The sequence below is a fragment of the Pseudonaja textilis genome, chromosome 1, assembly GCF_049901715.1.
Source record: "Pseudonaja textilis isolate UNSWEBS1 chromosome 1, rPseTex1.2, whole genome shotgun sequence".
Taxonomy (NCBI): domain Eukaryota; kingdom Metazoa; phylum Chordata; class Lepidosauria; order Squamata; family Elapidae; genus Pseudonaja; species Pseudonaja textilis.
Genome location: NC_141990.1, coordinates 65725177 through 65739942, shown reverse-complemented (window position 1 = coordinate 65739942; position 14766 = coordinate 65725177). Strand labels below are relative to the sequence as shown.

The following is a 14766-nucleotide window of genomic DNA, read 5'->3' as shown; positions in this document are numbered from 1 at the left end:
GTTTGCTCAATTGAGTTGTTAATCTCTGGTTTTGAATTACCAGTATAAATGAAGTTTGCAAACTGATTCAGCTCATGCTGCTAGGCTACATAGAGTTACAAAAGGTAATTATTTTAAAGCACACCTGGAAATCAAAATAACTGCCCAAGTTTTTTTTTTAAAGCAGTTGAAAAACAAAATGCCATAATGGCTAACTTCTTTTTAACAAAGCTTTGATAATTGCCATCACATGCACTCTCCATCCAATCTTATTGTGTGTTTCAGTCTGAAGAAAAACTAATTACGAAAGACACGAGAACCTATTTGCAGGATTCCACAAAGTTAGATTTAAAGTCTTTGTGGATAGCAGCTGCAGGGCATCAATCTGGATTCATGATAAATGTTTCTGACATTTTCCACAGTTAGAACTAATATGGAGGGCCTTTGTATTTATTCTCGTATGTCAGGGCGTGCATTATTGATCAGGTGCCATTCATTAAAGGTTGCTACATGCTGCGGAAAAAAAGGCTATACTGACCCTGAGATACACTCTACAGAATGAATTTAGAAGGTTTTCATTAATTCGGCATTAAAGTTGCATAACAAAAACTTGAAGCTGTGTTGCCAGATCTTATCAAATATTTAGCAAAATATTTTTTTAAAACAATATTTGTTGTCAGTTCTTATGAAAGTATATTTTTTTTTAAAAATTGCTTGGGTTAGAAATAATGTATGCAATGAATGCCAATAGGCCATGCTCTAACAAATAATTGTCCATTTTACTCATAATAAAAAAGTAACATAGTAATATCCTTTGTCTTGTTTGCAATATGGCTACATGAATGAGCCCATGAAGTGTCCAGGGGCTGAGCTTAATTAAAAAATAATTATCTTTTTATATTATCAGAAGTGGTAGTAAACAATACTGGAGGTGGTTGGAGAGATGAAATATATTGCTTAGTTCCATCAGGGTACTAGACTGCTTCAGTATTCAGGATTAAATATCAATATTTGTGTTTGACTATAGCCTCATTTAAGAATATTGTTGGAATCATAAAATTCTTTGGCCAAGTGTGAGAAAGGAATTTGTCTCAGTGCACACAAGGAATTTGTCTCAGTGCAAATGCTGTCAGCATACATAAAAGAAAAGATACATTCATCAAGAGTCATAAGGTGCAATATTTAATAATAGTCATAGGGTACAATAAGCAATCAAGTCATACTAGAAAACAGTCAATATAGACCGTAAGAATACAAGTGACAAAGTTACAGTCATAGAGTCACAAGTGGGAGGGGATGGGCGATAAGGAGTGATGAGAAGATTAAAAGTAATAGTAGTGCAGACTTTGTAAATAGTTGAACAGTGTTGAGAGAATTATTTATTTAGCAAGTGATGGCATTTGGGAAAAAAACTGTTCTTGTGTCTAGTTGTTCTGGTGTGCAGTGCTCTATAACGTCGTTTTGAGGAAAGGAGTTGAAACAATTTATGTCCGGGATGTGAAGGGTCGGTAAATATTTTCACAGCCCTCTTTTTGACTAATGCAGTATACAGGTCCTCTGTGCAAGGGAGGTTGGTAATAATTATCCTCTGAAGTCTGTGTCTGTCCTCTTGGGTTGCCGAACCAAACCAGACAGTTACAGAGGTGCAGATGATAGACTTAACATACAACATTATACAACAGAATTACCTTGCTGTAGTTAAACTTTCTTGTCTTTAACCTGATAATCCTACATTCCTGAAATTAAAGGGATAAAATTAAAAACTGTATAGAGAAGTTCCTGTTGGCCTAACAGTTATTCTGATAATTGTTTTATTTTTAGAATAAAACCTAGCTATTGTGTTTACTAATTGCAGTGTTTGTAAAATGGTGGTTACTGAAGATGTTGTAATATTACTGTATGTTACAGGTAAAACCAAAGGTTCTATAAAGTTTTAAATTGTGCTATTCCTCCTTTGGAGACACAAAATAGTGCCTAGTAAATTTGGAAGCATATAGTGTAAACCAAAGATCACTAGATAGTAATCTAGTTTTGCAGCTTGCAGATCCTAAGACTCTTAAACACTACAGAAGAACATACATGGGAGTTCACACAAGATGCCAGCTAAGAGTGCCATTTTGCACCACCATCCCCCGCATCATCTTAGACACAAAGCATCCATGAAAGGAAAGCTGATTGAGGAAGATTAGAGCAGATCCAAAAGCTGTGAGACCAAACACGAGACCAGCAGAATCATCTTTTCAAAGATCTTATAGAGAAAGGCTTTCTAGGTGGAAGGAATATTTAACTTTTTGTCATCAGCTCACAATAGTGCTATGGAGTTGGTAGCTGTGGAACCATTTATTTCCATAAACTTTGGCAGTGTTGTTAAAGCTTCTTGGAGCTTTCTGGCAAATCACAGTAGCATGTGAAGTCTATGGAGCTGAACTGGATTTCACAGTTCTCTCATTCCACAGATTTCCACAGTAATTTTCTGATTATTTTCCTTAATTATGTTCTATTCAGTATACATCTCTGTAGCTAACCATTTTTAAAAGACAACACTATTTCACTATAATGGCAATAAATGGTAGATCTCTAGTGATCTCTTTACAAGGATTTCTAACAAAGTCTATAAAGGAAAAGCAATCATTTAAAGGTTATTTTTAGTATTTTTAAATTAAGCTGTTTTAATTAAGAAAGTTCAGGGGGGGAAATGTTATTTTTGTAAAACAGGTAATCTCACCTGTATTAAAAACAGTTCCCACTATGGGTACATGATAAATAGTAATGGGGTTCTACTTGAACATGATCTAGGAAACCTGAACCTCAAAGAAGAGATCAGTTAATTTACATAATGCTTTTCAGTTAAAAATATGGGTTGCTGGTGATGACAATATACTATATTTAAACTTCCATGATTTATTGCAACAGGTTCCAGTTTTTGGTTTTGAGTGCTCCAGGAAATGGATTCTCAAATAGCAGTTTACAAAAGATCTCCATCTAGTCTCTGTAAAATCACAACTATGTAACCTAGGATAGATAATTTACTAATTTTAACATAGGGCATCTCTTACAATCTATTTTATCTTTCTGTTTTCCTTCATTGATGATGCTTATTATTTTACTTTAAGGACAGAAGAAGACTGATAATATGTGTTGAGGTAATTCCCCATTAGGAGAATGAGCATACAGGGAGACGCATTTGAGAGAAGTGTTTAAATAATACTCACACAGCACACAGATACACTGTACAGTAAATGTAGGTTTTTACTTCCAGAAAAGTTTAAGCAAAGTTCAAAACAAGCAGTCCAAAGTCATTCACGGGTTATGTCAGTCAGTTTTTAGTCCAGGGATAATCCAATAACAAAATCCAGTGTCAAAAACAGTTTAGTAACAGACTTACATCAACGATCAGTAACAGTCATTTAGGAACGACAACTCTCTCCAACAAAAGGAAAAAGAGACTCACTGAGACACACTCTCTTCTGAGACTAAGACTAAGACAACCCAGATTTCTGGGTCCATCTTATGGCCGTTTTGAGAAACCACACCCACTTACACTTTCGCATTTTCTTAAAGATACAGTATTAAAATGTTTATCCTGGTTTATATATTTCCAACCCAAATAGCTGTTAGGTAACTTACATTCCTAACAATATGTAAATGATGCCATTCAGATTTACCAATAAAAGTTATGTATTGCGGGAGTGGCTTATGTTTTTGGTGCTGGAACACCAAAGCTAATGAAGCCCCGTACGATTGGTCTTCACTCCTCACTGTGATCATGAAAATCCTTTGTTGCCCCCTTGAGCTCTATGATATTTGTGAGGTAAATACTCTAAAAGGAAAAAAATGATGTAAAATATGTGACTGTGTCTAAAATGTGAATAGAACTGGATTATTCTGATCATTTGAGTTCATGCCAGATGATAGCTACACAAACATGATACTGACTAAACTACTGTGCTTTTAACCCATTTATATCTCCTAGAGTCACTTCTGGAAGATGAGTAGTCTTACCGCATGGTTTAAATACTGTAATAAATTGTTGAAATACAATGAATTAGAAAAATCCCTACATAAACTATATGCATTGTGCGGTTGTTGCATATTGTACAACAGTATTCTATGTTACAGGACAGACTTAGTAGGGCTAAATTGATATTTACTAAATTTTAAAAAGGAACTTATTATCTATCTTTTTTTTGTGATGCAATTATTTTGATACATATCCGTGTTTCCTATACATAGAGTTAGATAGCTGACTGTGAAAACCTTGGGAAGATAATGGGTACATTTCTTATTTTCGTTGCACTGCTGTAAACAAAGAATCAGTGGGTGCTGAATCTACTGTTCTATTCCACTCTTGCTTTTGGAAAGTGAAATGGATAGTTTTTGTCTGTCCTTCCTCCAAGCAAAACACTACCTGTTTTATGGCATCAGCGAAGCTGTCAAAGCCTCAAAAAAATGGTGGGAGTTTGTAAGAGACCATAAAAAAAAGGAAGGAAAAGGTAAAGAAGGTGTCATCCCAGTTCAGTCAGCAGAAAAGATTCCCTGGACCCTTTTGATTTAGACTTGCTGGTAGGCTTTTGGAATTCACAGTTTCCTAGATAATTATGTCTATGGAGATTCTCAATCATCCAGGTCATGGTTGTCCCAAAGGTGCTTTTTCAGGAGGCAACTGGATTTTCTGAAAAAAAAGTCCAGTTGCCACTTGAAAAAGCACCTTTGGGACCTAATTAATTATATGATCATTAGTTAGTGACAGCCTGCTAGGTAGATCAGGCAGAAACTATGAATAGATAAGCTAATTCTACTTTATTGTAAAGCTAATCTGAAAGCAAAGTTTTCCTGCCATCTCTTTTACAGTGTGAGAAACTAGGGAGAGTTTCTTCTGAGTTTCTTGCTTCATCCAAGTTCATTCCAATATCCAGCTGTGGGCTGTGCTGTCTCTTATATCATTCTCTAGGCAGTGTTGTTTGGCCTGTCTCCCAAGGTCTTTCCCACATATTGTTACATTTAGTTTCAGTCAATTTAGATGGCTATGTACCGATTACAGATAATCAGAGTTGGAAGGGACCTTGTAGGTCATCTAGTCCAACCCCCCACCCAAGCAGGAGACTACACCATTTCTGACAAATGGCAGTCCAATCTCTTCTTGAAAGTCTCAACTGATGGTGCTCCCACAACTTCCGAGGGCAAGCTGTTCCATTGGTTGATTGTTCTCAATGTCAGAAAGTTTCTCCTTGTTTCCAGGTTAAATCTCTCCTTGTTCAGTTTCCATCCATTATTCCTTATCTGGCCTATAGGAGCTTTAGAAAATAGCTTGACCCCCTCCTCCCTGTGTCAGCCCCTCAAATATTGGAAGACCGAGATCATGTCTCACCTGGTCCTTCTCTTTGCTAGACTAGCCAAGCCCAGTTCCTGCAACCTTTCATTGTATGTTTTAGCCTCCAGTCCCCTAACCATCCTGGTTGCTCTTCTCTGTACTGTTTCTGGAGTCTCAACATCTTTTTTATAATGTGGTGACCAAAACTGGATGCAGTACTCTAGGTGTGGTCTTACTAAGGCTTTATAGAGTGGTATTAGTACCTCCCTTGATCTTGACTGTATCCTTCTGTTAATACAACTTAGGATTGCATTAGCTTTTTTGGCGGCGGCTGCACACTGCTTGCTCATATTTAGCTGGTTGTCCACAGTTGATCACAGTTACTGCTATCGAGCCTAGTTTCACCCAGTCTATATGTGTACTTTTGGTTTTTCTTGTCTAAGTGTAGGACTTCATTTTTCTCTACATTGAATTTCATTTTATTAGTTACGACCCAGTCTTCTAGTCTGTCAAGATCCATCTGGATCTTGAGCCTGTCTTCTTGGGTGTTAACTATTCCTGCCAGCTTAGTATCATCTGCAAATTTGGCAAGTTCCCCTTCTATTCCCTCATCTAAGCTGTTAATGAAGATATAGAAGAGTACTGGGCCTAAGACGGAAACTTGTGGCACCCCACATTACCTCACAAATGTGACTCTAGGCAGCTAACCAGATTTAAAAACCATACTCCAAAAGATATAAGAAATAAACTAGCATACTATGGAATCTGAGAAAACCAACAACTAATCACTGGGTTCTTCTAACTATCTAACTTCTATGAACACATCCTGTGTCTGTACTTTAGTCATTGCCCAGGGCCAAGAAGCTACTTACTTTGAAGCCACTCACGAAAGTTCACTTGACCTAATGAAGGCATGCTGAATTTTTAAAAAAAGGAATTATATCAGATTCAACTCCTGCAACACTAAAATACCCTAGATAATGGCAAGAATTAAAACACCAAAAAGTTCATTCTTTTCACTATCTTAGATGCGCTGGTTTAAATCTGGATAACTGCCAATCTTACTGTGAATTCACTTGATTGAATAATTTCAGACTCATGATAAAAGAAATATACTTCCTTTTTTGTTTCTTATTTGCTGCTGCTAGATTAAAAAAAACCTTCTCTTGTGAGAAAATGACTATAAGCACAAGATGGATACACATTTTATTATACTGTTCATTCTGCGACTGCTTACAATAAGAAATGATGTGATTCCTTCTATTATTTCAAGCAGTGGCAATGAAGAATTACAAAGCCTACTCTTGATTAACCTCAAATAAGTCTGTTCCTGTAGTCAGCAATTGCCATTATGTTGATGGAGTGCTAATATAACTTGATAGTTCTGCTCTGTCTCTGTCTCCATGGACAGTGCCACTCTAACCAAACCCCTGGCTGTAAAAAACAAGTCCAATAAAAGGTGCCAGAATGACTGATGGGATTAGTGACTCATAAAAGACACCCTGCCCAAAGAGAAAGTTCCAGCTTTATGTGTTACACAAAGAGCTAAATAATTCAAACATGAAACCTTACAGTTTGGGTTTAAGTCAAGCTGCTTACTCTACTGATAAAGGTCTTTGAGTAACCCATCGCATCTCTTCATTATTAATTAGTAGTAGTGAAAGAAAATGTATTTAAATTCCAACTTCGATAAATATTTCTCCTGGAACACAGTTATTCTTCAGGATTTGTGCATTTCTAAATCCTGTACTGCAGTTATTTGGGGGGGCGGGGAACGACAGAAATCTGTATTAGAGTAATTTTTCACTAAATGCACATAAATGTGAACAGATTTTGGTATAGACTTTTGTTTTCATCTTTATGAAACAAAGATGGTAAAAATGGGACATGCAAAAAACCAAACTTAATACATACAGTTCTTTCTAATTAGAGACATCTATTTCTTCTTCCTAAGATCTTTTCTGGGGGGGGAAAAAAAGTCCAAGTGCCTTTGGCAACCAGCCAACACATTTATTATTTTGTGAGTTTTCATGGATCATGTAAAGTCCAAAGTCCTATGAAATAGTTTCATATGTATGTGCAGCTATTTGGGATGGCGAGAGGAAGAAAGCAAAAGGGGCCTTGACAATAAGCATAATGATAATAAATTGTTTTCTATACTGAGACAATAGCTAGAGGATAAAGAAAAGAAAAGCCATTAGGGAATTTCAGGCAGAACTTCAGTATCTAAGACTCCAGAAATACTTTGTCAGAGTACTGAATACTTATTCAGAGTTAATAGCAAAAATGATAAAATCCTTACAAGAAAAGCCCTAGGCAAGTTCCAGAGTCAGTGGAAAGTTTCCCAGCTGGTTATGGGGTTTTTGAAAAACTGTTCCAAATGGCTGCTAGAGTAATGGTGTTTTTTCCCTCTTCCATTCAGTAATGTCCGATTCTTGGAGACTTCCTAGTCAAGTCCCTGCAGTTTTTTGGCAAAATTTTTCAGAAGTGGTTTGTTATTTGCTTCTTCCTAGAAACTGACTGGCCCAAGATTAGCCAGCTGGCCTCTTGCCAAGATGAACTAGTACTTATCGTTTCCCAATGTCTAGTGCAATCTCTTAACCGCTATATCAAGCTATCTGTTACCCAAATGCAAAACTTAAAAATAAATCTGTAACTCAGTGTTTTGTGTCAAGAAAAAAAGTATTGAAAATAGTAGTTTCAGACCAAATACCAATTATAGGAAATTAAAACTACATTATATATTTTCCAATATTTATAGCAATTTCAGTAGGACAGAGATTATTTTAATAATGCAGCCAGATAATGTCTACATAGTTTCTTAAGATTTTCCAGGAAGAAGATGCAGTATGTATAAAATTACATCTTAGATTGATTATAATAATATTCTCTGTTCAATGTGATTTTATTCTTTGCTACTTTTTATTTATGGTACTTGGTAATTGCAGCCAATTAAGAATCATATCATGAATGGAATAACATAATTCTTTGCTAATCATTAAATTTGATCTCAAATTTAGCCAGTTGGATTCCAGGACAGGAAAGCAGGAAATCGGGAGACAGTGGATTCTAGTCTATTCTAGTAGGAATAAAACCAGCTGACTGTGACAATGAGGCAGTCACTTTCTCTCAGCCCTAGGAAAGAGGAAATGGTAAAGCACTTCTGAAAAACCTTTCCAAGAAGGCTTCAAGGACTTATTCAGGCAGTTGTTAAGAATCAGACATAATTGAATGAAATAAATATATATATGAGAGCAACAGAAAATAAAGACTGTTTCTGAGACACAAAAGTGACCCTATCCAATCGGGAATATCTAAACAAGTAGCTATTGTTGGGTAAATGGGTAGGGTTTTTTTTTTTTTTTTAAGAAATGATTAGAAAGTTCTCTCAATCAGCAGTCTCCAACCTTTCTGGCATCAGGCACCATTTTCAGAAAAAAAATTGTCTTTCACTAACGGGGGTAGCGGGGAGAGAAAGTGTGGTTTCGTATGAACCTAGATCTTGCGCATGCACAGATAAAACTTTGCTCTCTCGCCTGCTGTTTGCATGGCCTGGTTCTTAATAGGCCACAAATCAGTACCCCTAAATAGAATGTTTTTTTCCTTTTTTTCTTTTTTTAATTTATTGTTTTATCATAGAAAATAAAATACAAGCATAATGAAACAAATCAAAAACATACATTCAACCCTAACAATAACAAAAAATAGTGTACAAAAAAAGGAGAAAAAGAAAAATTCATAGATGATAATATGAATTAATAATTGTGAAACCTATCAGACCCTGAACATAGGATTTTTACAATATGCTTTGTACTTTAAATTCAGAATAGGGTCTTTAATTGGACATCTTTTTGTTCTTATAACTGAATTGTTTAAGAAATATTGACCGTATTCACACGGAGCAGTAATAACATTCATTTAAGATTATATTCGCAGGATGAAATAGAAACCAACATGAAGTTTACATATCCCCTTCCTCCCTTTCTCTCTCTTGTTTCCTCTTCTCAGTAACTGGCAGGAGGAATACACAAGGCTTTAGTCTCCCTGTATCGTATTCCTGCCATGTTGTTTAAGAATTATGGTTTCAAATAAATACCAGTCAGTTGCTAAACAAACAATACAGAATTTAAAATTTAAAACAAAAATGCCAGTCACCTTTATTTTAAAGTATCTTTCTAGATTTAATGGAAATAAAAAATAAAGTGCTAAGGTAAAATTAATATGCTTTGAATTCTGCCTGTTTGGGAGAACATGAGCGTGTTAACTGCTGGAGCAGTCTCAGATATCAGGACCTTACTATAAATTATAATTATTGACATCTATGAACCATGCCATCCAGTTTTATAATAAAATAATTTTGAGAGCAAAAGACTAGTCTAAAAAAAAGAGAAGTGGGAAAAAACATTGTTTAATTTACCAAACTAAATCTTACTTTAGCATTTGTAGGCTATATATAAAAATTGTACAGTAATGTAAATCATATGTACATATGACTTACTGCAGTACAGTAATTTGAGAACCTTTTAAATATTATTAAAATTGAAGACTTTTTCATTCTGCTATGATGGCAGTGCACATTCAGATTACTGAAAAAATGGCTGTTCCGTTGCTACCTGTTATTTTTCTTGCTTTGTTAATTTCATGTTAATTTAGAATTACAGCAGCACTGACATTATCTTCTTTTTAGTTTGGCCCATGGAAAGTAGTGTGCCTACAAACACCTGTGACAAGGAAGTTGATAATCTTAAAGTAGAACCGTATCTCACTTGCTTAAAAGGTTCAAGTCATTAATTCTGATATGCCACATTTATACAGAAAGCAGGATATTGAATTGGAGTTGCCAGAATATTCATTTTAAATACTCATGAATTTGTCATTATTTTTATAGCATTTAATGAAATACGTTATTGTTGTGTTTTTGCTAACAGGTGAAAGTCATGTTGCGCATTTGTTCTACTCTGGCCAGGGACTCTTCAGAATCCAGTTCCTTCTTAAAGGTTGATCCCCGCAAGAAACAAATCACTTTATATGACCCATTGTCTTCCGGAGGCCAGAATGCTTTCCAAAAAAGGAGCACCCAAGTACCACCCAAGATGTTTGTATTTGATGCAGTTTTCCCTCAAGACGCATCCCAGGTATGTTGCAACTCTTACAAAGCCTGGAGCATCATTCTATCATAATTTTCAAGGTTGATTGTTTACAAGTATTGAATCAATGATGCATACAATTTTGTTCTAAAATGCATACTGAAATTTGAACTGTAAACAGTTCCAAATGTGTAACCTGTTTTATTCCAAAATAAATGGAAATATATTAAAAATATCAGTGTAAAATGAAAATGGAATAGAACTGACAAATAGTGACAGTAGTTAGCCAGTATTTTTGTATTAGCTTGTAAATTCATATCTCTTCATTTCTGTTTGTATTGAATTTTCTGAGGTACAAGTGCCAATATTTCATTCCATTAACATCGGCATCACAGAATTGTTTCCACAAAACTCCTGTTCTTCAGCAACTCATCTTTTCTATTGTCTGCCTGCTGATTGTCACCGTGCCTCAAACTGCCTATTATCTTTAGGTCTCTGCAAAGAATTGTGTTTTACTATTATGATGATTTCCTACTCCTCCAAGGAACTTTGAGTAGGCATCTAGTTTGCCTCATTTTCCCTTTTAATGTTACATAATCAGGGGGTGGGATTCTACCGGTTCTGTCTGGCTCTGTAGAACCGGTAGCTCTGAAGAGCAGCAGACACAGAACCAGTTCTGTGTCTGCTGCTGTTTTGGCCCACCTGTCCACCCGGGCTCTTACCTGTCCTTTATTTCCTGCTTTTTCAACCTCAGCTGCTTTGCGTGGCAGCTGCGGTTGAAAAAGCAGGAAAATGGTGCTTTTTCAAATGCTGTGCACCTGCGTGCAGTGCTGCTCAGCTGTCCGGGCAGCACAGCTCATGAGGTTTCACACGCACACGAAGCAAATCACCGAACCGGTAGTTACACTGCTCGGATCCCACCCCTGTACATAATCCTATTAGCTATGCTATATCAAGAAGTAGGGACTGGTCAGTTACAAAGAGTATCATGAATGGGAGGCAATTTGATCCCATATTTCCATGCTTCTAGTTCAGTATTCTAAACATTGCACCATACTTTTTCTGATGGGTGAGTGGAGTAGTGTATAGTGGAATGCCAATGTTAAGATCATAAATATCCTTATTCTTGAGGAAGTAAAGCAAGTCAAGCAACCACTGTTTCATGATTGATTTATTAGCCTCCATGAACAAGGTATTGTGATCTCACCCAGTGGCTCTCCACTTGCTCCAAGAAGAGATATATTTGTGTTCAGAAAATAATATATATATATCTCCTTTATGACAGGCTGAAGTATGTGCAGGAACTGTAGCTGAAGTGATCCAGTCTGTGGTGAATGGTGCAGATGGATGTGTATTTTGCTTTGGACATGCCAAACTCGGTTAGTATATTTTTATTCAGGTAATATTACACTGTATCATATGTATTTTGCTTGATATACTTATCTATTTTTTTATCTGTTGATATATTTTCCTTCTAACTCTCTGAAATAGCAAATACATATGTATATATTTGCCTCAGCATAGCTTTAGAGTAGAAGGTTGGTCATATCGCTTGGAAGGATTCTTCTGAATAAAGAAGAAACAGTTAATAATTGTAATGTTTAGAATAAAAGAAGTAGTTAGGTTTACATTCCCAGGATTACTAGCATTTTTGGACACTAATGTCTAGAAATATTTTGAGAAGTTCCTTGATTCAAAGTCATGTTTACAGTCAGTTGGAAGCTGTTGATAAGCTATTATTCATGAAAAGGATACACATTTTACAATTTTAGCTGTATTTTATTCAATATAATGGGGGTCTGGGCCATAAAAATAAACTTGATAAAAATAAATTTGAATTAACAGTGTGAAATCTTGATATATTTTTTGTAATTTTCTTAAGTATGTAAATATATACATAAATAAGTTATGTATGTATATATTTATTTTATTTTCTTCTCCTGTACTCCCAACAGGAAAATCATATACCATGATTGGAAAAGATGATTCCATGCAAAACCTTGGCATAATCCCTTGCGCCATCTCCTGGCTTTTCAAGCTGATTCATGAAAGAAAAGAGAAAACAGGAGCACGTTTCTCAGTCCGAATCTCTGCAGTAGAAGTGTGGGGAAAAGAAGAACACCTGAGAGATTTGCTGTCAGAGGTAGCAACAGGGAGCTTACAAGATGGTCAGTCACCAGGTGTCTACCTTAGTGAGGACCCCATTTGTGGCATGCAGGTGAATTTAAAACTCTTTTGTGTCACACTTTAACCCATGGTGCCCTGTTTTATAAGGTTGGTTTTGAATCATAATAAATACGAAAGCAGACATTTTTCTAACTTGGAAGTGTTTACTTTTAGGCTTACAAGGATCTTTATGACTTGCAGCTGCAGGCTATCCACTCTCCTAGCCTAAACATTTGTGCCTTTGGCATAACTTGACATTCAACAGGAACCCCTCTTTTCTGTAAAATGTGAAAGGATTCAGATCAAACTAAACTTCCGTTCCTCCTGTAATAATTTCACAATATATTATAGCACGTTAAAACATTTACAATATTGCACAAAAGCTGGAGGCCAATAATATATGTCTATGGATGGAGATACAGTTTGTGGAAATAACACAATGTAGAGTAATAGGATTAGTATTGTTGTAAGATGTACTAATAGCTACTTATTAATTACTGCCATGTTATGAAAAGAAGCCAAGAATAACTCACACATTCTTTGGACAGGAACCCCCCAACTGATAGGCGTGGGGGAGGGAAATTGATTCCTGATCAAATTGCAGAAGCCTTGTTGCCAGAAAAAGCCATATACTTCCTGTGTGAAAAAAATATCTCCTGTTTTGGCATCTATTATATTTTATAGTCTAATAGTTTAAATTAGTGTGAGAAGAGACAAAGAACTAGAAAGAGAAAAGAAATAGAATTCATGATTTTAAGGAAAACTTAAGGAAAACTGAAATTGATGTATACTTTGGACTTCAAAAATTGATATTTTTTAAAATAAATTCAGAGGATTTATACTAAAAAGCTAGAAATCATTTAAAAAGCTGAAGGTTTATAATGGTTCCTTACAAAGATAGTGAAAACACAACACAAAGAATTCTAATGAGAAAAATAAAGATAGAGAAACATACAAGAACAACACAGCAAGATCTAAAAGGATACATAGGGGAAACAGAAAGAGGAATAGATGATCAAGAAAAAATATGTGGCAACAGTAAGATACTATTTAAAAAAATCAGTTACTCAGGGAGATGATAGGCCTGCCTTCAGTGCAAGAAAAATGAAATGACCCTACTATTGGATTGGATTACTTGGCCTAATCCTGCATTAATTGGAGTTGGACATGATGACCTAAATAGCCTCACCCAACTCTATGATTCTTTGTGGCAGGAGAAGTGTGTGTGTAATATGAAGAAATGAAAACTATGTTTGCAGCTATTATTTTCAGCAATAGTAATATCTAACATGCCTTTGTAGGCAAAATAACAGAGAGAGAGAGAATGAGAATGAAAATATTAATTATATATTGGGTCTAAATTTTAAATAAATAACCCTTGATCACAAAAATAACAGTTATTTCAATTGTGTTGATAGACTGCAAGTTCAGAAACAATCACATGTATCTACAATTTAGGATTGTAAATTTGAGGTGAATGTTGTCTTCCAGTATTTATCTTCACTGTACAGTAAATAATTCTTTACACAGTGAAAAATTCCAAATTTTTATATAAAATTTAAGAACCTAGTCATATCTATGAGCAATGGTTATCAGCGTAAAACCATATATGTTATCAGTAACAGTTATATGTTAGTTATATGAATTGGAAACTATAATCTAACCATTGATCAGCTCAATATCATATAGATAAGGGTTCCTTCTCCATATTAGATTACTATAACATAGTAGAACTGGTAATTTTTCTTGGAACATTCTGTGAGGAATCCAATAACCGAAAAGAAAACCCTGTGAATCAGTCTGATTTTTAGATCATATAGATTGCTTAATCCATCATTATTATATACAGTTTGTAAAGTAATTAAATAATAGTTAAATTGCCATCTGCTGTACATTTCCATAGGGATATTAGAAACTTTTGGTAGTATTACTAATCAAATTAGTATTGTTTCAATTTATTTATTTATTTAAAACTTTCATATAGCTGCTCATCTTATGCAAACATATGAGCAATTTCCAGTCAAGGATTTGGCCTGATAAATGTTGGTTATATGAGTAAACTTTTGGTATAGGATATGCATAATTATCAATAAAATACAATACCTCAGCAGCATAACATTTGTTTGTTTGTTTACTTATTTAAACTTTTGTGCCACCCATCTCATTATTAAGTGATTGTGGGTGGCCTAAAACAGTATAAAAATAGTATGAAACTAGAACTTT

At 35.2% G+C, this 14766-nt stretch overlaps 1 protein-coding gene across 3 annotated transcripts in view; it reads left to right on the top strand.

Annotated features, from left to right (window-relative positions):
• The window catches only part of KIF26B (kinesin family member 26B), a 304113-nt gene that overhangs the window by 209385 nt on the left and 79962 nt on the right, over window positions 1–14766 (top strand). For all 3 annotated transcript variants that reach the window (XM_087936723.1, XM_026695440.2, XM_087936727.1), the window contains 3 exons: window positions 10219–10425; window positions 11663–11756; window positions 12333–12595. In XM_087936723.1, the coding sequence (XP_087792849.1) occupies window positions 10219–10425; window positions 11663–11756; window positions 12333–12595 (564 nt within the window). The remainder of the gene's footprint in view (window positions 1–10218; window positions 10426–11662; window positions 11757–12332; window positions 12596–14766) is intronic.